Source organism: Camelus ferus, chromosome 20 (assembly GCF_009834535.1).
Source record: "Camelus ferus isolate YT-003-E chromosome 20, BCGSAC_Cfer_1.0, whole genome shotgun sequence".
NCBI lineage: Eukaryota > Metazoa > Chordata > Mammalia > Artiodactyla > Camelidae > Camelus > Camelus ferus.
Genome location: NC_045715.1, coordinates 31,507,611 through 31,533,803, shown reverse-complemented (window position 1 = coordinate 31,533,803; position 26,193 = coordinate 31,507,611). Strand labels below are relative to the sequence as shown.

The window sequence follows — 26,193 nt, the reverse complement described above, 5'->3', positions numbered from 1 at the left end:
GGGGAAGGGGACCCAGAAGTCTTGTGTTTTTCCAGCCCCTCCATGTGATTCTAACATGCTCAGTTTGAGGAACAAGCTGCAGTAGAATGAGCTGCAGAGTTCTAGAAATGGAAGGGGCTGCAGGACTGTGACCACAGCAGGGTTTCCCCTCGGTAACGGTCCCCTAGCCAGCACCTAGCTGAGTGATTCTCCACCCTGGCTGCATGTCGGAATCTTGGCAGCTTTAAACAATACTGATTACTTGGACATTACCTGGAATGTAGTCAGGACAGTGGGATTCTGTTCAGTCTCCTCAGTGGTTCTCACGTGCAGCCCGGGCTGAGAACCACTGATGGAGACCACCACTGGCAGTGTGTTCAAATCATCTGGGGGTTCAGTACCTGTCTTACCTGGGTCCTACCGCAGACCAATTTAAACCAAATCTCCTGGGGCCTGGGCATCTGTAGGTTATAAGAGGGCCTTGTCCCTGATACACAGAGGAAGTTGGGAATCACTCATCAAGTTTAGTGCCTTGCTTTATAGATGAGGATATGTGAAAATCTCCTCCCTAAAAGTCCATGCTCAGGGGTCAGTGTCTGCTGATGTCTTCGCTGCACTGGGCATTCACATTCTAGCTGGGATGTCTCAGTTAAGGCGACAGAAGGCCAGTGATGGGATAACCCCAGGTCCTTTGACCGGCCCTTGGAGATACCTGAGTGCCTGGGGCTTTCCCCCACCTGGGAGGGGGTGTCTTCCTCTCCTCCTTCACCATCCTTCCTTCAAAAAGTTGCCACAGAGAAGCCCTTCTGAAGTGTGTCCATGGGAATTAGTGGCCTGGCAGCCCCAAACACCCAGTGTGATCATTACTGAAGCCTATTTTTCATTGACTGGATAAATCCTGTTTTACCCCATAGGATTTACAAAAGTGGGGGAAAGGATTTCTGCAGCAGGGTCCAAGGCGGCTTTCAAATGCCACAACCATCTTTCCCAGGACCACGGAAGTGCTTTTGCCTGGATAAATGTCATCCTAGACCTAGGGCAGCACCAGGATTACAGCGTTATTGAATTTTCCGTCCGTACCTCTGATTTGCATGTTGTAAAAATAAACTAAAGATTTTATACAAAAATTAGTTCTGAGGTGACCGGATAGATTTTTCCAGTTCACATTAAGCCGCTGTGTCCTCTGGTGAGGGAAAGGAAAGATAATATCTTCGCTGGGAATCGGGAGTGACTCCAAGACTTCCCCGAGTCTCTTCCTGCCCTGGACAAGGTGACAGCTGAACTACTTTAAGCATGTGTCCTGTTCGTCTTTATCTTGCCTGCATTTCCCGAGCAAGCTGCAATTTCTGTTGCTCACACCACCTGAGGTTTAACCCTAGTTAAGAAGTCCTTATGAACAGTTCAAAACAGCTTAGCTTCAGCACGTCCTAGCTGCATGACCTTGAACTTGTCAACCTCGCTGGGCTTCTACAACCGTACCTCTAAGCCGTGGAGGACACTAGTGCCTCTGTCATAGGATTAAATAGCTCATGTGGGTTTTAAAGCCCCCCGTGCCTGGCAGGCAGTAAGCAGTCTTCATGCATGTTTTATGTTTTATTCTCATTATATATTTACAATAATTAACTTTAGTTTATGATTCACTAACCAGTCACTAACTCCTTAACTAAGGCCTAGTTTCCATTCTGTAAATTTTATCTCCATGACTCTTTGATGAACCATCTATAAATTTTTTTAAATTTTAAAATAATTTTATTAATTTTTTTTCTCAGTTAAGCCGCATTTATTTTAAAGGCTTAACCAGAGAAGATACTTAGGGCCTGATTAATGTCTCTTCTGCTGGGAAGCCCCAGAGCTAGCCTTCCAGATTCCATTTAGTTGTCCTGAGGCTCGTCTTCAGCTAGGAAGACGAACCATCCGGGTCTTCCCCCAGACTGAGAGGGGAGGGTTCCAGAATCGGGACTTTCGGTGTTAATACTGGGACAGACCCCCAGCACACCGGGAAGGGTTTTCACTGTCTCTTCAGCCTGTGGCCAGCTGGGCCCTCGTGTCCTGGCAGCATTGGCTGGGTGTGACAGCCCCCTCTGCTCATTCCTTAGCACCAAGGGACCCAAATCCCTGGCAAGGATCAGCCTGCGTAGCAGGAGAAGGTCAAGTTCATCACAGCAGGATTACAAGGAGAACTGAATGTCAAGACTGGCCTCGGAAAGTAGATCCTGGGAATATACTGGAATGTTCCATTTAATTATTGAGCTGTTGAGCTTGGATAGGTCCCTTAACTCCTCTGAGTTTCAGTTTTCTTTTTGGTACAATGGATATAATATGTCTTATTGGACGATTGGAAAAACTAGTCTGGACAACGCGTGGGAAAGCAGGCTCTGTTCCTGGGTTAAGTGTTCTCTGCAGGGAGGCAGGTGCTAGGTGTGGAAAGCCAAGCCCTGGGTGAGAAGCCCATTCCTCCTGTTGGCTCTTCCTTTGACCTTTGGCAAGTTCCCTTCCTTCTCAGAGCCTCGCGTTTCTCATCCGTGTTGTTGGGAACCCCAGCATCTCCCTTGCAGAGCTCTGCCAGCCAGCAGGGGCCTGGACCTGCACAGGGGTTCATGTCCCTCAGGCTTCTTCTCTTACCGCATGGAATGCGTCTGTATCTGGAAGGAGGGTCCCCTGGGAGATGTCTGGGCAGAGGGGGTGGGCTGGAAAAGAGGGTTTTAACTTGGACACACATGAGAATCATTTGGGGAAACTTTGGGGAAAAAAAACAAACAGCTACTTTGCAGACTTTGTTCTCCAGCCTCGGCAAATTGACATCTCAGCAGGTGTGGCCCTGCAATCACTTTTTAAAGTTTCCACTGGCCTAGGGTGGGGGCACATCGTGACCCGAAGAGCAGGAACGGGAGAGGACGGCCATTTCCTGAGCCCCTAGTCAGCACAAGGAGATCAGAGGAGAAATAGGGGTCAAAGCCAGCCTTTCCTACTTGTCAGTTGAGTTTCCCCAGCTGGGTGGGTGCGTGACAAGGAGCGTAACTCTGATCCTTCATGCCGTGCACCCCACTTCCTCATGCAGCCCTGACTCGCTGGCTCAACCCCCTCGTGAGGCAGGGTCCTGGCCCTCAGGGTGACTCGTGTTGGTGTCGTTATGACAGATGCTTGAAGACATCGCTGCATCTCCCCTTCCTAGGGAGGCTCTGGGGAGGTGGCCGGCGGGGCTGACTCGGCCCAGCTGGGACAGTAAGGACGGGCTCGACCAGCCCAGGCGGAGCAGCACCCTGGACCACCCCGGCCACTCAGGCCCAGCCTGGAAATACGTACACGCGTTACTTCCCCACATTGACTTCTGAGCAATTTATCAGCGGGCTTTCCTTGGGTCTGCCTCTGGAGATCACCCCAAGCTTTGCCAAGCGGTGATTCGCTGCTCAGCACTTTTTCATCTCTCTGCCTCGGCACGCTTGAAAGAAACTGATTAGTTTCTTCGGTGACCTGGTGAACGAGGGAAATGGTCCTCTCAGGGATTGCCCAAAGCTGAGTTCACGCCTGGCCACTTGGTGACACTGAGCTTTGCGTGGTGTGTTAACGAGTTGGGGAGAGTTGGTGGTTTTTAAAGCATTTTAAGCTGTCGTGTCTGAACTGAGTGAGCTTGGGTTTCATCCTGACTTCCTAGAGGGAAAAGGGCCGTGGACACCATTGCAGCTTAACTGACAGAAGACGATGTCACGGGCTGGCGTAGGGAAGCCACCAGCCCGGGTGTCACACTTGGTTGACTCAGAAGCCAGAGAGAGCCTCATTCTCAGAGTCCAGAATCCTGCAGCCCCTATTCTAAGGCTTCTGGAACTTACTGAGGACCCACGAACCACTTATTCCTGCATCTTCCAGTGGGAGGAGAGACTCTCCAGCTTTCTCAAAGTGGTCTTTGAGCCAAAATAGATACATTAAAAAAAAATGAATAAAATAAAATTTAAAAAAGAAAAAAAAAACAAAATAGATACATAACCAGTGGTCTTAGCCCTTTGCGATGTGTTTACTTTAGAATTTCATTCACAGTGGTTAGTAGGCATATTACTGGCATATTGAAGAGACAATAATTGCATTATATGTCAATTCTACAAGTCATAAAACATTACTTATTTTTGTTTGGGGCCAGGAATAGGCCGTCTCATCCCAAAGCACTAAAACACCTAAGAAATCAAAGCACAGAATTCAATGAAAACTTCAAGGAGATTCTGAACAATCCATCATTTCAAATTTCTGTCTCTATTTTTCGCTTTTTAGGAGGATGCTGTCCTTAATTTGTTAATAAGAGGAAGCAAAACATGTTTAAAGGGATTTAAAGACAAGAAGAAACTGGGGCATAGCTTTATCATTTTCTCTTCCACCATGCTGCCTGTTTCTTGGAAGAGGGCTCTCTGCTGATGCCACCCCTACAGGGACACCACGCTCTGTGAGGGCGGTTGGGATGAGATCTTTAGGGCAGCTGCAGCCTTCACCTGGTCACTCTAGTAACATCATGGTACCACTTAGCTGGGTGTTCGGCCAGGTTGGGGGCGGGGGTGGGCAGTCCCCTAGTGCCTGGTCCTGGAGCAGCAGCAGTGGCGTCTCCTGGGAGTTTGTTAGGAATGTGGAATTTCAGGTCTACCCCAGAGCTTCTGAGCCAGCATCTGCAGTTTTACCAGATCCTCAGGTGAACTGGGGCAGAATCACATCTGAGAAGTCTCTGGTGGAGGACTGAGTTAAACATAGCCGAGCTGGCCCCACGGTGATCCAGTGGCCAGTCACCGTCCTTAGGCTTGTTTGGTGACTCATGTCAGTGGGGGCTGTAGGTTATGAGAAAATGTAAGTAGATGGGTACCAAGTGTTCCATCTTTCACACTGCTTACCTAACAAGTGACATACATGGACACACAGGAGGCATTTGTTACTGTGGAAAGAAGGATTTCTCTTCCTTTTTCCTTTTTCAGTTTTCACTTTTTTCCTCTGGAGCAGTCTTCCTTCCTCTGCTGTTGTAATTCTCATGTGTCCATTTTACGATTTGCTCTCTATGTTTTTTTTTTCAATATTTCTTCTCAGTCTGCATGCATATGGATGTACTGGACGGGATTTTTTACTTTTTGATATTTTAATATTTTAATAACTAACATCATGTAGGGCTGATACACGGCATTCAAGACCAGGGCCATAGACGTTTAGGTTGAGACATAAATTTACTGCAAATTTATCTTCATTTCAGGCTGATATCTAAGGAAGGTCTTTTGCCTTTATTGTGGGTATTTGAAGAGACAGACTCTGATTATGCACTGCAAAATTTGGAAGTTGAAACATACCAGTTAAACAACAGATAGGACATTCTTTTATCTAGGACTAGCTTTAACGGTGGGAAAAGTGTTTATATTTTTATTTACAAAGGTAATTAAGTCTTTGTGCCACAATAACGTGTTACATTCGCACCATTATGAACAATTGCTAGGAAATCCATAGGGTTAGCCAGTGTTCATTAAAAACGATTTAGGAATTATTTACAAAATTAACATCCTACCTAAAACATACATACAATTTTTTCCCTGGGAAATCTCTGCGGGTTTCCTAGAATATTAGAACATTCGTACTAAATATTTCATTCAGTAATTGAATAACGTGCTTTATTGCTATTAAAGTGGTAAGCAATGTGTTAGGAGATTCTAAAACACTTAAGCATCACATAAATAGTTGGAAAAGCTCAGTGACTGTCTCCCTTGACCTCACTTTGCCATCACCTGGGGAGCTTTAAAAAAGACTGATTTCCAGGTACATATAACTAAAAAAAAATGTGCAGTATATTATATATATGTATTTACATGCAATGTATTGTATATGTGCAAATTGTAACAATTCTACCTAATAAAACTGAAAACTGAAAAAAAAAAAAAAAGAAAAAAACCCAATTCCGGGACCCCACCCCCAGAGCAGTCTGGTTTAATTGGGCTAGTGTATGGCCTGTGCATTTTTAACTTCTTCTTTTGAAATAGTTATAGACTCACAGGAAGTTTCAAAGAGAATCTAGAGAGGTCCCTTGTACCCTCCTCCACCCAGATTTCCCCAGTGGTAACATCTCACATAAGGATAGTCCAATATGCATGCCAAGAAATTAACATCACAATCATAATGTTAGCAGGAGACCAGGGGTCTCATTTAGATTTCACCAGTTTTAGGATCAGGACTTTTAAAAGCTTCCCCAGATGATTCTCTTAAGTGGCTGGGGTTGCACACTTCTGCCCTGAGTGCCCTTTAAGGTGTCTTCCAGCCCTAAGTCTGTGATTCACACACACACACACACATGCATTAGACGCATACACGTGAGCAAGTGTAGACCACACTCACAGTACACATCCTGAACACTGAAAACTTCAGTGACAGATTGCAGAGTGAAAGTGACTGACATTTAGAAGCAAACTTAACAGCCAGAGAACCGCACTTCACAACCGTACAAAACGTATCCTGGTTTAGATCCGACGTCAAACAGAACTGTCTGCCCTTCCTGGGAAAGTAAACTAGGGTTTATGACTCTCAGAATTAAAGTCCATGTGAGGAATGAGAAGAAAATTCCATGGGCTTTGAAGTTGTCACTGATAGACACCCCTTAAGTTTTAAAGTCTGGTACATGGGAAGAGACTTCTTGTGTACAAGTTATGTATATAAAATTCCCATTTATCCTGCTCCAAATGCACATAAGCCACTGCTGTTCTCTGGAAATAAATGAGTGTTTCTTTCCCTGCCACTTGGGAAATTAAATACTGTCCTCGGCAAGTTTGCATCCTTTTTCTCTTTAAAAAGAGTTGAAATGGGTATTAATCAGTTAAGCAGTGGGAGTCATGAATAAACCTCACATCTCACCCTGGTGTCTACTCCCAGGTATTAACTGGGAGGTTAAATAGGGACATTTATAACCATAGCAAGCTCTAAGCCAAACCTGGGTCAGAGCACGAAACGTGCCTCTCACCTTATACAAAAAGGAGATTTCCCTTTATTTGGGATGAAACTTCTCATCAAAGTAATAAAGAACCTTGCCGTGGTGTCTGGGGTGTATTTACTAAGGCTTGTCTGTGCGGGACTGTCAGCTCCTTCCACAGCTGCACTGTCTGTGTTTTCTGGTGTCTCTCGGGCTTTCAAAGCGCCCCTCCCAGAAGCAGAATATGCCCAAAGGTTCTGGGTGTGGAATGGCTGGCCCTTGTCTTCAGAGACTCCCCCCACCATCAGACAAGCTTTCTGCATGTCCTCCTCTTTCTCCGGGACAGAGCCCCTCTCTCCCTGCCGATCCTTGCGAGGTCCTCTGTGTCCCCATGTTCCCCTGACGACTTCCTGTTCCTGGCCCTGAGCCCAGAGCTCCCAGGGGAATTTTACTTGGATGAGGTCCGTGAAGTTATGGATCACAACAAATATTTGAGTCAGAGTTTTGAGCATAGTCTCTCTACCTAATATTTAGGGAGGGGTTTAGGTTTGGAATGGCATTTACAGGAGCTCGGAGAGAGACTGATGGGGCCTTGTCTACTTTGGCCAAGGAGAGGGGTGGATGCAGACCTTAAACCCAGATTATGTAACTCTCCCACCCTGCGCCCCGGCCCCTGAACTCAGTCTTGAGAGGGGAAGGAGGCTGGATGGGTAGAGGGAAGGGGGCCATTCTCCAAGATTTTGATACAAGTAATCCTTCCCTCCTCCTTACCCTGTTGATCCATCGGTTTTCACGTAAAGCTGGGAACTCGGAGCACCCGGGGAAAGTCATCGAACATGCCGGTTATCGTCAGTCAGCTGGATTAAGACAGTGGGGTTTTAGATGTGCACCTCATCAGGCTCTTCCTGTGAACCAGACAGGGGATTGGCCCGCCGCTGTGGTTTCAGAGATCCCAGTAGGGGTGTCCACTGGAGATGCCTTCATGCACACCTTTGTGTTCTCCTTCCTGTCCGTGGCGTCTGCTTGGAGGGGGCCTGTTGAAATCCAGCCGTAATCTGAGATGGTAAGAGTCATATATTCACAGTGTAATGGGAAGTGTCTGACCCGTTCTCGAAGCCAGCATTAAAGGGGGAGGTGGTGAAGAACAAAGAACACTCCAAGGACACTGAGTTCCTGGGGACAAAGGAAGGGGAGTCCGGAGGGCTGGTTGCCACAGAAAAATGTCACTCCTCCCGACTTCCTAGCTTCCCACCTGCCCCACCCTGATTATCAAAAGCAACAAAACCAATCTGCGCCATCAGCTCCCTGGACCGTCCGTGACTGCATGCAGGTGCATTTTGTTCTGTTCATCCATCATGGCCAAAGGTATTTATTATCTGAGTCCCGCTGAATCACCGATTTTCCCGTCCTATTTCGCCAGCTTGGCAGCGTGTGCTGTTTACTAGAGGAGCTATTAAATTTCTCACCTGTGTATCTGGTGAGCGCTGCAGCGTGGAGATAAAGCCTCTTGGACTGTGGCGCTTTGGTATGTGAGAGACTTTCAAGGACACGGCTTCCTTCAAATCCCTGCTATGGAATCTCAGATTAGAATCAAAATGAAAGTCCACGTGAGCCTCCCTGATGGGTTTCAGCACTCTGCCACAGCAAGTCGTGTTCCAGGCTGGAGGCAGCTAGGATCCGAAAGGCAGCTCATTAGCAGTTTCTCCATGTAGAATTAAAACTCAGATATGATAAAGAAAATGCCTGAGAGCTTTGACTGAGAATTGCCATGGGCCAGGAGGATTCTAGCGCTGGGAACAGCTGATGATAAGCTGGCAAGGGTGTAAGAACGAGAGCTCTGGGGCCAAGCATAGCTGGGGTAAAATCCTGGCCCCACTCACCAGCAAGGTGACTCTGGAAAGTGACTGAACATCTGTATCTGATCCAGTAATCTCACTGCTAGGAGCAGACCCCACAGATGTAATGATAGGTGGGATGTTTGTGTGTTAACTCCTTGGTGACCTGCAGCTCTAAGAGACAATACTGTTGCTGTCAGGGCGCAGGGAGGGTGACCTGCCCAAGGGGGAGTCAGTCCGCACTCCCAGGAGGGGCAGCTTGGCCCATGGCTATGCGGATGGACTCCAGGGCCGAATGTCTTGGGTTTGATTCCCAGCCCTGCTGTTAACGAGCTGTGGAAAGGGCTAGAACAGCACCTGCCCCGTGAGGCTCCCATAGTAGCATTTCACTCTGAGAAAAGTGAAATCTTCCCTCATGGAACTGACGCATGCAGTGTCTGCTGATTTCAGTCGTCTCTAGTTTCAGAAACGAGAGCCAGTTCAGCTCCATTCCTAAAGCACTGGTCACTCCTGTGCATCCTTTTCGGTGGTTTTGTTCAGCCTGTAGCTTGCCTTCGCATGAACCAGATGGGTCTTACTGCTTCTATTCTTGGGTTATAGACCCAGATGTTCGGGGGGAAGGGTATAGCTCAGTGATAGCACATACTTAGCATGCACGAGGTCCTGGGTTCAATCTCCGGTACCTCCATTAAAAATACATAAATAAATAAATCTATGGTCAAGATCTGTGCTGATAACATTAAGTGGATTAGGAAACACACAAAATAGACCCAGATGCCCAGAAATCATGTCATTTATACCAAATGGCTCTCCTCAAGTGTTGTCTCTCTGCGACCACTTGTTTCCTCCCACTGTGGAACTGATGTGATTGTGTGCCCCAGACACAAGAGAACCTGCTCTCATCACTACACCCCATCCTGCCCCTCAGCTACGCTCCATACACCTCTGTCTAGACTGCCCACCTGCTCGCAAACCAAGTAAAATCTCTTAACGTCAAATCATTGCTCTGAAACAGAATCTAGACATTGGGGACACACATTATAGTCAAGATTCCTTGGTGGTGTTCAGTATCAGGCTTTTCGCCAGTTTCTAGCTTTCATTCATCCATTCAACATTCATTCATTCATTCATTCAGCAAATATTTATTGAGGAGCTGCTATGTGCCTGCCACACACTATTGCAGATGCTGGGGATACAGCAGTGAATTCGACCGTCAGTGTTCCCGCCCTCACAGACCTTGTATTGTAATGGAGAAACCAATAAAAAAGTGAACAAGTAAATATGTGATGTGGGCGGTGGTAAAAAGTGCTACTGAGAAAAATAAATCCGGAGATGGTGTGAGGGAATGTGAAGGTGCTATTTGAGATAGGATGGTAAGGAAAGGCCACCGTGACATTTGAAGAGAGGCCTGAGTCAAGTGAGGGAGGGAGTCACGTGAGGTTGTAGGGCAAGAGCATCCCGAGCAAAGGAAACAGCAGTGCAAAGGCCCCGGGGCAGGAGTATTTGGTGGGTTAAAGTAACCAAAAGAACAGCTTCCTGTCTGGAATGCAGTAAGGACAGAGGAAAACAATGGAAAACCAGGACGCCTAGGGCCAGGACCAGGATGCCATAGGTTCTTACAACCCAGGATGAAGATTTTGGATCTCATTCTTAATGTTACAGGGCACCGTTGGGGGTTGAGAGCAGGGAATGGCATGAACCACTTGGCTTTTCAAAAGGTGGATGGTTCTGGCTTCTTTATGGGAATAGGCTGTCTCAGAGCCAGAGGGGAAGGCAGGAGACAGGAGGCTCTGGCCTTCGTCCAGGTGAGAGAAAATCGTGGTGAGAATCAGGGTGGTACCAAGCAGAAGAGTCCAGCACGGACAAATTTGAGAGGGACTCCGAAAGTTCAGTCCATGGGAGCTGCATGTGGACTGGATGTGGATGAAAGAGAAAGGGAGCAATGGGGCTCTCCCTCCGGAGTGAACAGTGCCGTCCGTCTCCGAGATGTACGTTTGTTGATTGACTGGTGTTATCTCTGAATGTCGTTCTTGCCTACTAGACTTAAAATTCCTTTAGACCAGGAAGCCTTAATTATTCTATCATCCTCTCTTCTTTTTCTCCTCTTTGGAGTGACTCTCCTAGTACTTTTGCACATAATAAGTGCATAATAAAAGCTATGAAACAAGTAAATATAATGCATTAAGATGTTCACTAGTGAGTAAATGTCCCTAAATTTCACTAGCGGTTCTGGATTTGCTGTCCTGTGAAGGGGGAAAGGGCTTACTTTCCCCCTTCACAGGATTTTCCTACTGTGGAAAAGGATTCATCATATTTGCCTTTATAATGTTAATGCAGTGCCAGTATCTCTGCTGGTGGGTAAGCAGTTTGGGGCTGTGGGATGGAGAGTCCTCAGTTCTCTGGAGTAAGGCAGAAGGACTAGTGAAAATCATTTGGGGAGAATGTCTCACCGAGGTGTCACTTAGATCTGCATTCCAGACTTGGGAGGATTTATCGTCACCACACTCTGCTCGGTTACTGGCAGGCAGTGTTAATTAAGCGTTCCTTTCCTGGAAGATCTGGAAGAGGCCGCAGAATCTTTCTCCGTCTAGCACTGTAACTTGCCATTTCTGCCTGATGCAGTCCGCTCATACAACAGTGAGGAAAGTAAAGCCCAGAGGTAGTAAATGACTGGGCCTGGCCGGGGGCAGAACCAGAGCTCCAGCCTGAACCCTGACTCCCAGGCCGGCGTGCGTTCCAGCGGATCCTGGCAGGCTGTGTGAGGGCTTGTGCTGGGAAGGTCAGGTGGGACAGGAAGAGGCTCACGGCCACGTGAAGGGCGGGGCTTCAAAATCGGCGGGGACGCAGGAAAGCCCCTCAAAACAAGCTCACGGCAGAAAGGGGTCCCAGAGTCCATCGCCCGGACAGATGTTTCCAGCACCAGAGGAAAAGCTGGCTGTCACCTAGGATTCTTGTCTCATTCCCTGACGACTTAAGGACAAAGGACATATACGTTAGGCTCTTTTATCCAATCAGATCGTGGAGGATGTGATCTGACATACTAATCCTGCCACTGGACATGGATTTTTCTTTTCCTTTCCTTTTGTTAAATACTGACAGGATTAAAAAGCACTCTCTCATTGCCCGCTGAATCTGGGTTCAGTCATCCTAGATCGACCACAAAACGGCTGTTCAATTTCAACACAGAGAGTGACACAGACGTTATTTCAGTTGTTTGACTAGATGTGCCATCGCTGGAAATCTAGTCTTTATGGTTGGTTGAAAGTGATGGATGCTTTGATTTACATCACAATGTAGTATTCTGCTCAGGCCTTATGTGTAGCCAAGCTGCCTTCTCCAGATTTTGAACAATAAAATGTCTCGCTTATTTATTCTTGCACAGGCTTGATTCACTCACTCATGTGCCAAGAAAGAAAGATACCTGTTGTTCTTTGGAAACGTTTCTATTAAACAGATATTTCTTAATGAGGCAACCCAAATTTCGAATGTGGGAATGATCTTTAAGCTGAACCTTCCACTGAGTGAAACCTGACTGATTTTCTTTTCTTTTTTTTTTTTCTAGCCAGAATTCTTTAATAGACTATTAAGCTTTTTTTATGTAATTGATAATTCTAATTTTAATGATTGTCTTGCTTTGATATTTTAGTAAATTGGAATATTTTTGACCACATGGAAAAACATGATTAAAATTTAGATAGGAAAAGTACCCATCTCCTTACGAAATACGCAGAAGTTACTTATCCTTTAACATTTTTGTTGAGATTGTTAACAGCGTAACTTTTAAGCATAAGTTTGAACACTTTACATTTAAACCTAAAGAGTAAATCAGATTCATTTCCTGGGGTCACAGTCTGGAGAGCAGTGATTAAACCTGAAGAATTTTCATACCACTAGTAACAATGTCCTTGTGCTCACATTGTGACCCAAAGTGAAAGGAGAGAGATCCAGATTCTAGATTTGATTTTGTTACTAACTTGATGCATGGCCTGATTGATGTACACTGTACGAATCCACCCAGGAAAAGAACTCGATTTCCCCAGGCATAGGACTGATTAATTTCAAAGGTTCTTCAGAGAAATGTCACTTTGTGAATTAGTGTTGCATCATCCAAATTTTTTTTATATACAACAGATTAGATTTTTTCTATTATTAAATTATTGTGTATTATTATTTTCTTATATCGTTATCATTTTATTCTTTTGTTAAAGTGACACATTTATATTCCAGATGATTTGGAAAATACATCAAAAGAAAAAAGAAAAGGAAAATAACTGGCAATCCCTCTAAACCAGAGTTAAGCAGTTTACAGCTAATATTTTGGTGCATTTCTTTTCAGGCTTTTTGTATGTATGTATGTTACATGTAATAATGGGATGAGACCACATTTTTTTTTTTACTTACGTCTTTCCCATGGCATTAAAGTATTCCTTTGAGAACATACTTTTAATAGATGCATGGTTTCTCATCCTGTAGATTTATCATAATTTATTTAACAGGTCCCTAATGGTTGGACATAGGTTTTCCCGTTATAACTCTTACACATAAATATTTGTCTATATCTATGATGATTTCTTTAACATCTCTAAACATAATGCCAGTAAAAGACTATGCATATTTATATTAATGCCTTTAACAAGTTTTGGCATCAAGTCTCTGATGACCTCATGAAATGAGTTGGCAGGAGTTTTTTCCTTCTCTATTTTCTGAAAGATTTTGTGTAAAATTGGTGCTTATTTTATTAAATCTTATTCTTTTCAACATAGGTGTTCAGAGCGTTATACTTCCCTCTAGCACTGCGTTATCTATACACCACGAATGTTGATATATTGTTTCATTATCATTTGGCTTAAAATGTCTTCAAAATTTTCCTTTAGGTGGCTGCTTTGACTGAAGGATTTTTCAGCAATGTTGTTTTAAAAATTTTCCAAATACTTAGGAGTTTCTAGATATCTTGCTTTTATTGATCTTTAATTTCTTTGTGGTCAAAGAACATACTCATTGTCAGTGGTTATCAAAATTTTTTATCTCACCACCTTCACATTCTTAAAATTTATTGCAGACTCAGAGCTTTTGTTTATGTGAATTCCATCTACTTATATTTACCATATTGGTAGGTTAAAACTGAGAAGCTTCTTTTAATTTATTCAATTATTAAAAATAATGTTTTAATGTAAATAACGTTTTTCTAAAAAAAGACATATTTTCCAAAACAAAGAGAGAAGTGAACAGAGTGAGATTGGTTTATATTTTTCAAACTTCTTTAATGCCTGAAAACATTCAATCTGCTGTAGTATCGGAAATCATTCAACCTCTGGAAAATTCCACTGTACACTTACGAGAGAATGAAAGTGCAAAAGGCAAAAAAATGTCCCAATATCTTGAAAATGGTTTTGACCTTATGGACCTCCTAAAAGGGTCTCAGGGACTCCATGGACCTGGAGGTTTTGAGAAGCTCTGATCTACATGAATTTGATCCTTTTGAATTTACTGAGACTTGTTTTACAGTCTAGTACGTGGCCTGTCATGGCGAATGTTCTGTGTACATCTGAAAAGAGTGTATTCTGCAGCTGCTGGGTGCGGTGTTCTGTAAATGTCAGTTAGGTCAAACTGGTTTGTGGGGTTGTTCAGATGTTCTTTATCATTACTGATTTTTTTAACTTTATCAGTTTCTGAGAGGGAAGTGTTAAAATACCCAACCGTGATTGTAGACCTGTATTTTCCCCTTTATAATTTTTGGCTATTGTAATAATGCTATGAATATTTTTATACAAGTCTTTGTGTCAGCGTAGAGCCTCATTTCTCCTGGGTAAATACCAAGTCGTGGAATTTCTGGGTCATATTTTTAATTGTATGTTTAACTTTTTAAGAAACGACCAAACTGTTTTCCAAAGTAGCTGCACTCTTTTACGTTCTAACAAGTAACAGATAAGGATTTGCTTTCGTATCTGAAAGCCATTCTTTGCTGAATATAGAAATCGTGGTTGATAGTTTATCATTTTTCTTTCTTCACTTTAAATATATTGTTCCATTGTATTATGACCATTTGTTTTTTGTGAGAAGTCAGTCGTAATTCTTATTGTTGTTCTCCTGTATGCAATGCCTTTTTGCTCTTCCTGCTTTTAATACCTTCTCTTTAATTTTGAATTTTAGGACTATGTCTAGCCATGTCATCTGGGGGTTTAATGAACTTCTTGGATTTATGCATTGACATCGTTAATCAATTTGGAGAAAACCTTGGCCATTATCTATTCACATATTTCTTCTGCATCCTTCTCTCTTCTTCTTTCAGGACTCTAATTATACATATATTAAAATACTTTATATTGTCCCGCAGATCTCTTTATCTTTCATTTAGTCCGGATACAGTGTTGGCTTTCAGACTTGCTTTTGTCTGGGGCTCTTAGGGATTCCATTCCATTATTCCAGCCCACATGACACCTTAAAAGTTTGTTAGAAATTCATCTGGTTTCTCCTTATACCTGTCTCTAACAAATACTTTTTTCTCCCACCATTATGTAAAAGATGAAAGCAGACACGTATCTCTTCTTTCATGAGACGGGCTTATCACTTTGTGGAATTTAGTTCATTTAAGTTTCTTTTTCATCAGTCCTCTTAGGGGGTTTTAAAAATCTGTGATTGTGTAGTCTGTGTGGCTTACTCGTTTTGAGAGAGTCACTTGCCGTCCCTACCTGCTGTGGTTTCCTACAACCTACATTTACCTGGAAGTGAAAGTTCCTGTGTGCTTCATTTATTTTTTTAAAGGCTCCTGCATTCCAGAAAGGTTGTTCAGGTTACATTTTCGCCAACAGAGCATTGAAAACTTCATTTTTACCAAACAGCCACCACCAAAATTTCAGATGCATATCCCAGAGCGATGCTTAGTGAAAACTTCCTGTTTCATAAGTTTATTTATGATTCCACTGTTGGAATTCTACATTTTTCTCCATCAGGCTCCCCATACCAAGTATCCCAGAGACACAGCATAAAGAAAACTCTGCTCAAATGCACATCATTTATTCTTTTGTGGAGTGTTTGCCCTAAGACTCTTTCCTCTTACCTATTCTGATGAAGTAGTCTGGCTTACCTGAAAAGTAACCTGCAGATCTCTTCCCCCACTTACCTTGAGCCTAGAGACAATCCTCCATTGCCAGCTTCTTGTTTTCTCTTCTCTGAGTCTCCAGCTCTATGAAAACACTCACATGACTTATCTCATTCAAAGAAGGAACATGATTTTTCAACGTTTTGGACATTTCCAAAGATACTGCCTTGCCCAACAGACACACCCAACCCAAACCCCAGTCTGGCTGGCATGAATGTGTATAATCAGCCTGCCATCTTACACCAGAAACTGTCCTGCTGTTCATTTTCATGTGGCTTCTTACTTCTTCTTCTTTACCTTCCTCTGTCCTAGCTTTTTGATTTACCAAAACCCCTCCTTGAAAAGGGAAAGTAAAAGAAAGAAGATACTGTTGTGAAAGAAGATTGACTTTCTTGACGCCTTCCTTCTCGGGCTGGCCCTAGACTAGCTACAAGTACAGAGCAGGTCACTTGCCGTCCCTACCTGCCGTTTTCAGGCAGGTGGACTCTGTCTTAAAGTCCAGGGCATCAGCAATCTGCAGCTGGACAAGATCCCGTGACATAATCATAATGTACTTCTAATTATTTCTAACTTGTATTTCTTGCATATAATCCTGATTTATTTATTTATTTGAAATCTCACTGATCTATTACTAATTCAGCTGTTTTTAAAAATTATGAACTTTACCAGAAAACCTTCTCTGATCTTATTCATTTGCCCTTTTTTTGCCTTCCAGCTCTTTCCTCAAGCTCCGTTTACTCCCTTAGTCTCTGTCTTGACACAGACTCACCATGGTATGTCAAATAACAATCTGATTACCTGCTCATTTGCTAACTCAAGACATTCAGATTCGCTTATAATGAAAGATTTTCCACATTTAAGGATTAAATCCTCTAACTTCTGGTTCTGTCCTCATTTGGTTTTTGATTCTGTATAAAATTGGATTTTGCACTCACAGCACATGTACTTCCACACAGACATGTACGTGCATGCTGGCTTAGTTAAGGTAATGCTGTCTTCTCTACCAGAAATACCCTAAAATCTCAGGGGCTTACCAGAAGAGAGGTTTATTTTCCACTCGTGTAAAACCCCACCGACAGTGTGATTGGGGAAGAGGATGAGGAAATAGGACTATGCTCCGTGCACTCATCCAGAGACCTCGGCTGATACAGCCTCTACCGTCTTCAACTCTTAGCTCCGAAGATCAGGTTAAAGAAGAGAAATGAGTCCTGTTGGAGGTTCTTATGGGGCACGCCTGAAACTGGCGTGTGTTCATTCTGTTCCCACTCCATTGGGCAGAACTCAGACTGGGAACAGTAGCCCTGACTGGGAAACCACTTTTCAGAAACAGCTCTGCACTGTGGAGGGAACACAAGCTTCAGTGGACTTCCAGCCGCCTCCCTTTGTAAGTACACCTGAGGCTTCATGACTGTGCTTCTAATTGTTTCTTCCAGTCTGCATCTCTAGGACCCTCAAGGCTTAAGGAACAGGGTGATGGGGTAGGAGGCTTCATGCCAAGCACCCAAGACTAAAGCGGATGGAGCTGCTGCTGGGTTAGATGGCTCAGAAGTAATCCATTTGTGAAAAGAAGTGAGGATGGCATCCACTTGTCTTGTCTTTTACTCATGCATTCTTTCATTCATTGATCAGACATGATCTTGATCACTTGCTTTATGCCTGGCGACATGCTCAGTGCTGAGGACACAATCAAACAATTAAACCCTACAGCGGGGTGAGAGCTGCAGCGGATTTGTGTGCATTATGTGGAGGTAATATGCATTATTTTGGTGGAGGAGGCTAGCCTTCCACTAAGGTAGCACAGAAATTCCCAGAACAAGGTCTCAGAGGTCTATTTGCCTGTTAGGTTTCTAACATTTCCTTACTGTAATCTCTTTCATTTGTGCCGCCCCTGGTTCCAACTTTTCACTTTACTCTCATGGATAGTAATATGATTTAGTTTCCTTGGGAGAACTCTCTGCAGGATGGATTCAATGGCAGTGAAATTAGAGGCAGGAGGAACCAAGAGGCTACTGTTAGAGCCTTCACTGGGTCATTCTTCCTATGGAATAAAATTTACATTTCTGTCCGTAACTCACAAAGCTCTTCATGGTCAGGCCCTTGACTAATAGTTTAGCTGCATTTTCCACAGCTCCCCACCGCTGATCCCTAACTCCGCCTGGGAATCTCTGCAGTACGGGGCTACTCGTGGTTTCTCTTGCTTCACCACGTTGCCCCACGCCCCTCCCTGTACTTAAGATGTCATCTCCCTCCCAACTTGTCTGCCCATGTAGAAAACTACTCATTTTTCAAGGTTTAACAAAATGTTCCTTGCTTGGGGAAAGCTTTTCTAACGCCCCCTCCATATAGCAAACTTAGATACTCCTTCTCCTGTGTTCATACTGCACAGCATATCAACATCATTTATAGCAAATATAATTTATGTTACATCACATCATCACATCATATCATACTGTAATTCTTTACTCCGTTTTACAATCAGCCCCTTAAGGAAAAGGACGGTGACTTGCCATCTTTCTGTGACCAGTGCCTCACTGAATATTGGGTACATAGTATATTCAGTAAATAGCCATTGAATGGATGGATGGATGGATGGATGGATGAATTCCAATTATAGGAAACAACTCATACAAAGCAGAGTCATTTTAACAATACTGGGAAGTTCAGTTTGTTTGGACAATAGGATGTGTGCGGAGGAGCAGATAGAAAAAAATTGCTGGTGGGGAAGCAAAATCGTACAACCTCAATGGAGGAGGATTTGGCTAAATCTAGCAAAATTATATACATGTTTGTCTTTTCACCCAGTAATTCCACTTCTAGAATCTGTCCCAAAGATACAGTAGCAAGATGTGAATAGATATAAGCCAAGTCTACCCATTGCTACAGTATTTAATAGCAAAAAAATGGAAAGAACCCACATGCTCATCAACAGGGGCCTAGTTGCACAAACTTGATAAATCCACATAGCACATGTGATGGAATACTATACAGCAGTGAAAAGGAATGGGAATACTTTTACATATTACTATGAGGTGGTCTGTAGAGTCACATTTTTTAGTAATAAAAGCAAGACAGAGAAAAATGTGCAACGTATGCTATCATTTGTCAAAGAAAGGAAAGGAAAAATAATACACATATATATTTGTACTTTTTTAATGAGAGAACAAATAAACAATAAAGATGAAATAATAGTAACCTGTATGGGAGGGAGGGAAAGAGGGAATGTGATAGAGGAGACAGAGATAGAAGCTTGATTTCTTTGTAGATTTGTAGTTTTAAGTTTTTGAACTGTGTCATATGTTTTATGATAATAAAAATTAAATTCAAGGAGAAAGGCAATCCTTAAGAATCAAAAGTAGAAAGAAACAGATGAACCAAACTTGATATCCAGCTGGTGAGTAGAGAAACTATTCCAAGTAACTAAAGCACAGGAATCTCTACCAGCTGTAGGGATATAGACTAAGGACAAAAAAAAAAAAAAAAAAAAAAAAAAAGAGAGAGAGAGAAAAGAGAAGAAAAAAGCTGGAAAAAATCTTAAATTGTTCCTAGTAGTATGACTATTGTGATTCTGAAGGTGCTGTGCATTGTAGTATGGAATAAGGCAGATGAGTAATCACATTACTAGTAAGAACCAAGATATTTGGTGGAAGAAAGGGGATGTAGACGTGAGATTGAGAAGTCCTGGATTTGCATTGGAATGATCAGTCTGAATGCATGGTGCATGTTATCTTTAAAATGTGCTTAGATATCTTCTAGCTCGGTCCACTGAGAAGGCTTGTAAACAATAACCAGCTCAGTGCAGAGAACACCTCTAAGTTTACAGATTGTGATCTCAGAATGTGTTGAAATACTTACTAAATGAAACTGGGAAAGAAATGGCTGATTCCTTATCTGGGGCAGGAAATGGACAAGATGAGTCTGGAACATCTTGTCCTGCCAGGTGGCGAGGTGGCCCTGAGAGACCATCAGACTGTGTCAAAAGGACGCGGAGGCCAACCTGATTAGATTCGCACTGGCAATTTAACCATCAATGAGATAAAACAACAGTGGATTTAAAGTCATCAAATATGTTTAATCCGTGAGTTCGTAAGGACACTTAATAAAGTGAAAAACCTCAGTGATCTTCTCTGACAGATAATGGGCAGCAAGCCATTAAAAAAAAACTAGTTAATAAAAGAATCAAGTGTGTGTTTTGCCTGTCTTATGAAATTGTGGCTCTGGGTAACTCCATGGTAGACGGAAGGTCGTTCCTCCTAATGGAAGTATCCCGTGACTTAATGAAGGAGGAATACCATCATTTTGCAACTTCTAATGAAAGAGTGAATCTAGGCTTTGAGCAGGAAAGGCTGCTCATACCATAAAAAGAGGGACAGCCAGGCATTGCATCCCCCCTGATGGAAGTGCACCACGCCATCCATGAAGGAGTCCTGCCAGTCCCAACTCTATTAAGCCTCCAGAGCTAACTAACAGGACCTGCAAATAAGAGAGAAACCAGTGGTGTGATACTCTGTGAAACACATAGAGAAAACCCAGACTGGGGAGAATTCTAAATAACAAGTAACATGGTTTCACCATCAACAGCGACAGACTGCGAGGAAGAGACAAAGAAGAGTTGGAGCAGGACCCTCTAGATGAAGAGAGACATGAGAGACACAGTCATTTAGATCCCAATTTTAAATAAGCGAAATGTTAAGCCAAGGAAGGAGAGAAGGGAGGAAGGGACAGCAGGATGGGGCCAGGGAGGGAAAAGAGGAGGGGAGGAAAGAGAACATTTGTGGTGCAGGTGGAGAAATGTGGACACTGGCAGGACTTTTGATGTTGCTGAGGGAGTGTTCTTGCTTTGGGGGCTGTGTGACGATTGTGATGGTGATTTCAGAAGAGGAGCCCTTGTCTTTGAGGGAGAGACACTGAAATATTTACAGGTGAAAGGACACGACGTCAGACAGCGTCTTCAGAATAACCTGGAGTGGGTGTGGGTGGTGGGGGACGAGGAGCAGTGGTGCTCAGACTTGACTTTGCATCAGCACTACCTGGAGGCCTTGTTAAGATACAGATACTGGTCTCACCTCCAGAGTTCCAGTTCAGCTTTGGGTGTGGCCCGAGAACTTGCCTTTCGAACAAGTTCCCAGATGGTGCTGGTTCTGTTGGTCTGGGGACCACGCTCTGGGACCCGCTGGCAGAGAGGAAGCAAGGTTGGTCCCAAGCTATCGCTGCACTTGGGTGGTGGGTACATAAAGTTCATTCTGCTCTTCTCTCTGCTTCTGAACATGTCTGAGATTTTCAACCATAAATGTTAAAAACAAACTTAAGTGATTCAGAAAGACACTCAAGACAAGCAAACTCTGACAACCCACAGTTGTGACGGGGACACCTGTGCTCATGAGCAAAGAAGACTTGGCTGCTGCCTCTGGAACGGAAAGGTTCACATCCCTTCCTGTCCCCTCGGGGGTTACTGCCCTGGCTCCGCTGTCAGCCCCCTTGGAGAACTGCCCGGCCCGAGGGGCAGGAGAGTGGTCTTTGTCTCCGGGTCTGCATCGGGCTGCATCCGTTTCCTTAATGTGGCCGGTCGTTGGAAGAGCAGGGGTTTGGATGAATCCTAAGATTTTTCTGGTCACTTCAGGTGGGCAGGGTGCTTCTGGGCAGAGCCGTGCTAGGGTTCAGCTGTCAGGGACGAGGGTGATTCCTGAACCCAGATGCCCGTGTGTCCTCCTGCAGGGAGGCACCTCTGCTGGTCTGCTGATCTGAGCCCCTCTACTTGCCTTTTTAGACTCATTTATTTATTTATCCACTCATACTTTAGATGTTACTTGAAGTAATTCCTCAGGCTCATGTACTCGGCTAGCCCTTGAGAACGCAGCTGGGAACAGGGGAGGCAGAAACCCCTGCTGGGGTGGAGGTGGCGTTCTCATTACAGCAAAAAACAAGTAGAGAACTAGGTGAGCACATTCAGATGGTGAAAAGGGCTATGAGTAAAGTCAGAAGGAAGGCGCTGGATTGTGATGGAGTCTGGGTGTGTGTACACGGATGGGTGCACGCGTGTGTGCAAGTGCTTTGTTTGGGTGATGGGGGAAGGCTTCTCCAAGGAACTCAGCCCTGATGGTGAGGAGGATCCTAGACTCTTTCAGACAAAAGCGATAGCAGGTGTGAAGGCCCTGAGATGGGAAAGGGCTTGGCCTTTTTCTGGAATGCCGTGAAGCGCAGTGCATCCGGTATGTGGAGAGCAGAAGGGCAAATGCTGAGGTGGGCTGAGAGGGAGAGCAGACAAGAGCCCGGGTTTGTGGGCCTTATAGCCATCAGCCCGGCTGCTCACATACAGACCCCAGACACCTTCAAGGCTGTCCATCATCCCCAGCCATCAAAAGTACATTCTGTGTAGAGAAACAGGGCTCTGCTTAAATGGGGACCCTAGAGACTCTGGTCTGTAGGAAAATGAGTGTTCTGTATAAGCAATTGAATTGTATAATACAGCCAGTGTGCTGGACCAACCTATTAAAAATCCAATAATTTTACTTCAAAATCACTACATGCTCTCAATGCCTATAATTTCACCCTAAAAACACAATTTACTCCCTTTGTAATATGATGCACCGTACAGACGGCTCCATAATAGGTCACCCTGTAAGTTATCCATCATAATGCTAATATAAATGAATTGAGTGCTGTGTCCTTGAAAAGATAATTTAAGAGAGAAAAGCATAAAGAAGGAACCTCCAGGGAAGAAACAATTTGAAAAAGGAAAAAATGAAGATGCATCAGGGAAAAAAGAAGCAAACCTACCTATTGGACAATTTGGAGTGAGGCTCTGCTTCCTGAATAAGTCTATGTCCTCTGCCAAGATTTGTCAGAGCAGGACTTCTTTTGTTGAAATAACACATGTGTATCCTCTGTAGCGCTTTGCTAAACAGAGTATGAAATAATTCCCCTTCAGGGGAACAGAGCAATGGTTATAGTATGTGGTTTGCTCTTTGATCCGCCCTGGACCTGCGTGCTGGACTTCCCCTCTGCCAACTATAGGAACTCTCACTAGCATGGTATGACGTTGTCATGACCGTGGAACAGCGTTGTGCTGGATGGGGGCAGCGCAGACGGCTGGCGTGAACGATTATTGTCACTTCCCAACTCTGCGTTCAGTGACTTTATCTGGGCTGCTCAAAATCAGCCCCGGTGGGGATATTCATACCACAGAAATCAGCAAATGCTACACATTGGGCTTTTCAGAGAGCTGACTGTTAAACATGTACCAGCACGCTGCTGCCATGAACCATAAAAAAAGAATTTAGGATATACTGTGGTATATGAAAAAAATAACCCTGTTTTTCGTTTTGCTCCTTGATCAGATGTCAGTGGTATTTAAATTTGTGTTCATCTTCTTGTATCCTTGACATTCCGGCTATATTTATGTACCTATAGACCCCATATACCTTCTCAGAAACTTTGCCTGGCATCCCATGGTCGACCAGATAGACACTAAGGGCCCCTTGAGGTTTCAAGTCATTTGATCTTTTCTGCCTTGTCTACCCTGGGCTCCTCATCAAATTTAACCTTCAATGTGCCTCACCCCCCACACACCCTATTATTCTTCTTTGCTCTGGATGTTTCTGCCCCTGCCTGGAGGGCTCTCCTCGCCCCTTCTCTGTCCGACAAAGTCTTACCCATGTTTCAAGGTCAGAGCAGAAGTCACGTCCTGCTCCCTGAGGCTCATGTGCCCCAGCTCCCTTCAGTGTCTGTTGCTCTTTCTCTAGTGCGCTCACCAGATGCCATCTGTCCCTTCCCAGCCACCATCACCGTCGCCTTGTTGTACAGCTGTGTGTCTTCAAGTTTTATCTCCTCCCCTGGATTTTCAGCCCCTTGAGGATAGTTGAATTTTGCTTATTCATCATTTTATCCTTTAGAGCAACTGGTGTAAAGCCTTGTACAGGGTCATCCCTCAGTAAGTGTTAGTTGGATTATCCGCATGTATGATTTCATATTCCCCGCCCTGCCCTGGACAACACAGTAAGTGCCACACACACACACACACAGTTTTATTAGTCTAAATATTTCTACTTGTAGACTGATTTCATTTAGCATGGGAAATGCCTTGTTGAAGACTAGACTCAAATTTGTTGAATACGAGACTCAAATGTAGTCCAAAATGAGGATCAACCACAGAACTCCTGCCTTTGGTCTAAAATGTCACCTTTCTCATCAGCCTGCAAAATTGGGCCACTCTGTCCAGTCATGGGTTAGAAAGGCGCCAATCTGTTACAAATCATAACCTCCAACGGCCGCTGAAGGTGCGCCTGACTGCACTTCTCCTGGGCAGAGATCCTGCCAGAACGGTAGTGAATTCTACTGGTACTTTTGTAACCAATGATAAAAAGAAAACCAGTCGGATTTTTTTCCTTTGCTCACTTCTACTGTGAAAGAAGTCTGTTCCTGCTTGGTTTGTTCACTCATTAAACAATTACTGCCTTCTCATGCCAGCTCCTCTGCTAAAGTCTGAAGCTACAAGGGCGAATTACCCACGGCCCTGCCCTTCAGGGGTTCACAGTCAGGAAAAGAGACTGAAAAACCAGCCGTATGTGTTCAAAGTCTTGGGCGGCATCGAGCCCCGAGGCTCCGACAATGACCCACATCAGTGCGTCTGCCCATTAGACTCTGCCATCTGTCCCCGTGTGAGACGTTTGGTCTCACTCCTTTCCACTGGCCGCTTTTGGTTCCAATGACCTTGGCGACAGCCTGAAATCCCAGATGCTTTTAGAGTTACAGGTCTGCACTTCTGTGCTTCAGATAGAAATTCAGAAACCTCTCATTATCTCCTCTTACCAGCCTCCCTGGATGACTGACGACCAGCTCTTTAGTCACTCCAAGAATGGATTTCTGTTTAGCCCGTGCCCAGGGTTCATTAGGATGCCCGGAACATGTGCAGTTGCTCTGAACTGCATAGGGCAATTAGCAGAAGCCAAGCAATTTGCAAAACGCCTCAACTTCCTGCTCTTTTCTGAGGCAAAAAAAATGGTCACACCTTAACCTCAGGAGGCTCCTCTGCAGAATCATTCCCGCCCCAGCCCCGCCCCCACCCCAAACAGAGCCTCTGGTGTCAGATTCTACCCCCTCCCCTCTCCCTGCTTTTTGCAAACATAAGCACTCGGCTGAAACAACAACTATGACTCAGTCCCTAGCTCGGCTGCCTGAATTGATTTAGTCTGAGTTCAGATTTAGCACATAATCATGTTCAATTTGCTCCACTGCACTGCCTAGAGATAAAAGGCTGGGGGGAAAAAATAGCTCCGGCTTGTGTCAGTCTGTGTGGTGATGTCATTGCCATCAGAGGGCCGGCCGCCCTTACTCTGCTGTGCTGCGTGAGGCGCGGCGGGCTGCGGGGCGGGCGGCGGCGGCGTGGGCGCAGGTGCCCAGCTCGGCCATCCCCAGGGCAGGGCAGCGTCCACCTGGAGGCTCGTCCCCGCCCGCACCACTCGGAGGCTGCCTGACTCTTTCTCGTCAGTTCAGGAGGGGGAATGCCAGCCCCTAGCATGGACTGTGATGCCTCCACTCTGGTTGCCTGCGTGGTGGATGTGGAGGTCTTCACCAATCAGGAGGTTAAGGTAGGCACCTGCAGTCTCCTGTGTCATTCTTGCTGTTGCTGCGGCGCCTGACAGATTCTTTTTAGCTTAAAGGGAGCAAGACTTTGGTTCCTAGTTTTCAGCGCATGATCTGCGCCAGAAATGCATGTGGTGAGTGCATGGCTCTGTTAATTAGAAGTTCGAAGGGGGACCGGCACGTTAATTTTGAATGTGATGAGGTTTACCGTTGTCTGCTTTTTCTTCTTGCCTTTTCTCTTAGGTAATTCCCCACTCATCCCTTTCACAGTAGACATGTTTTGGTAGTCTTGTATCTGTGTCAATAAGAATTAGCCAGTCCTTAATGCTGCGAGGGGTTTTAAATCAGTGACAAAAAGAGGAAAGCGCATTAATAAGCATCGCACCCAGGGCACCCTGATAATAGTGGGACATTAACCCCTTTGTGGAATGTCCCTCACATATGCTGCGATGTGGTCTTCTCTTCAAATTGAACAAAAGCTGCAGCCGGTTGGCAGTTTCAATCCCCGGCTCTCTGGAAATGGAAGTTGGAGAACAGCTGTTTAAATTTTCTTTGTCAGGCAAAAGACGCAAGTCATTTTCCCTGAGCAGTTGTCCATATAGAAAAGTTCAGGGATAAATAAATTCCGCATCTCGAGTCAGAGTGTTCAGGGCGCTGCTCCTCACCGGTTATCTGCAGCAGTTGTTTGATTGGCATGGGCGATCATCTCCCGATGACATACATTCTGTTTTCTTTCCCCCGTTGGCTTTATGTTATGAAATAGATACCATGCTTATGAAATGGGGATTTTG

General features: G+C 44.5%; 1 protein-coding gene across 4 annotated transcripts in view; it reads left to right on the top strand.

Moving 5' to 3' along the window:
• The window catches only part of RCAN2 (regulator of calcineurin 2), a 217,002-nt gene that overhangs the window by 114,460 nt on the left and 76,349 nt on the right, over positions 1-26,193 (top strand). Inside the window, exon 1 of one of the 4 annotated variants that reach the window (XM_006190721.3) lies at positions 25,131-25,407. The exons of the other annotated variants lie outside the window; for them this stretch is intronic. Within the exon in view, the coding sequence (XP_006190783.1) occupies positions 25,321-25,407 (87 nt within the window). The 5' untranslated portion in view covers positions 25,131-25,320. Of the gene's footprint in view, positions 1-25,130; positions 25,408-26,193 lie in introns of those variants that run through there. 4 annotated transcript variants of the gene reach the window in all.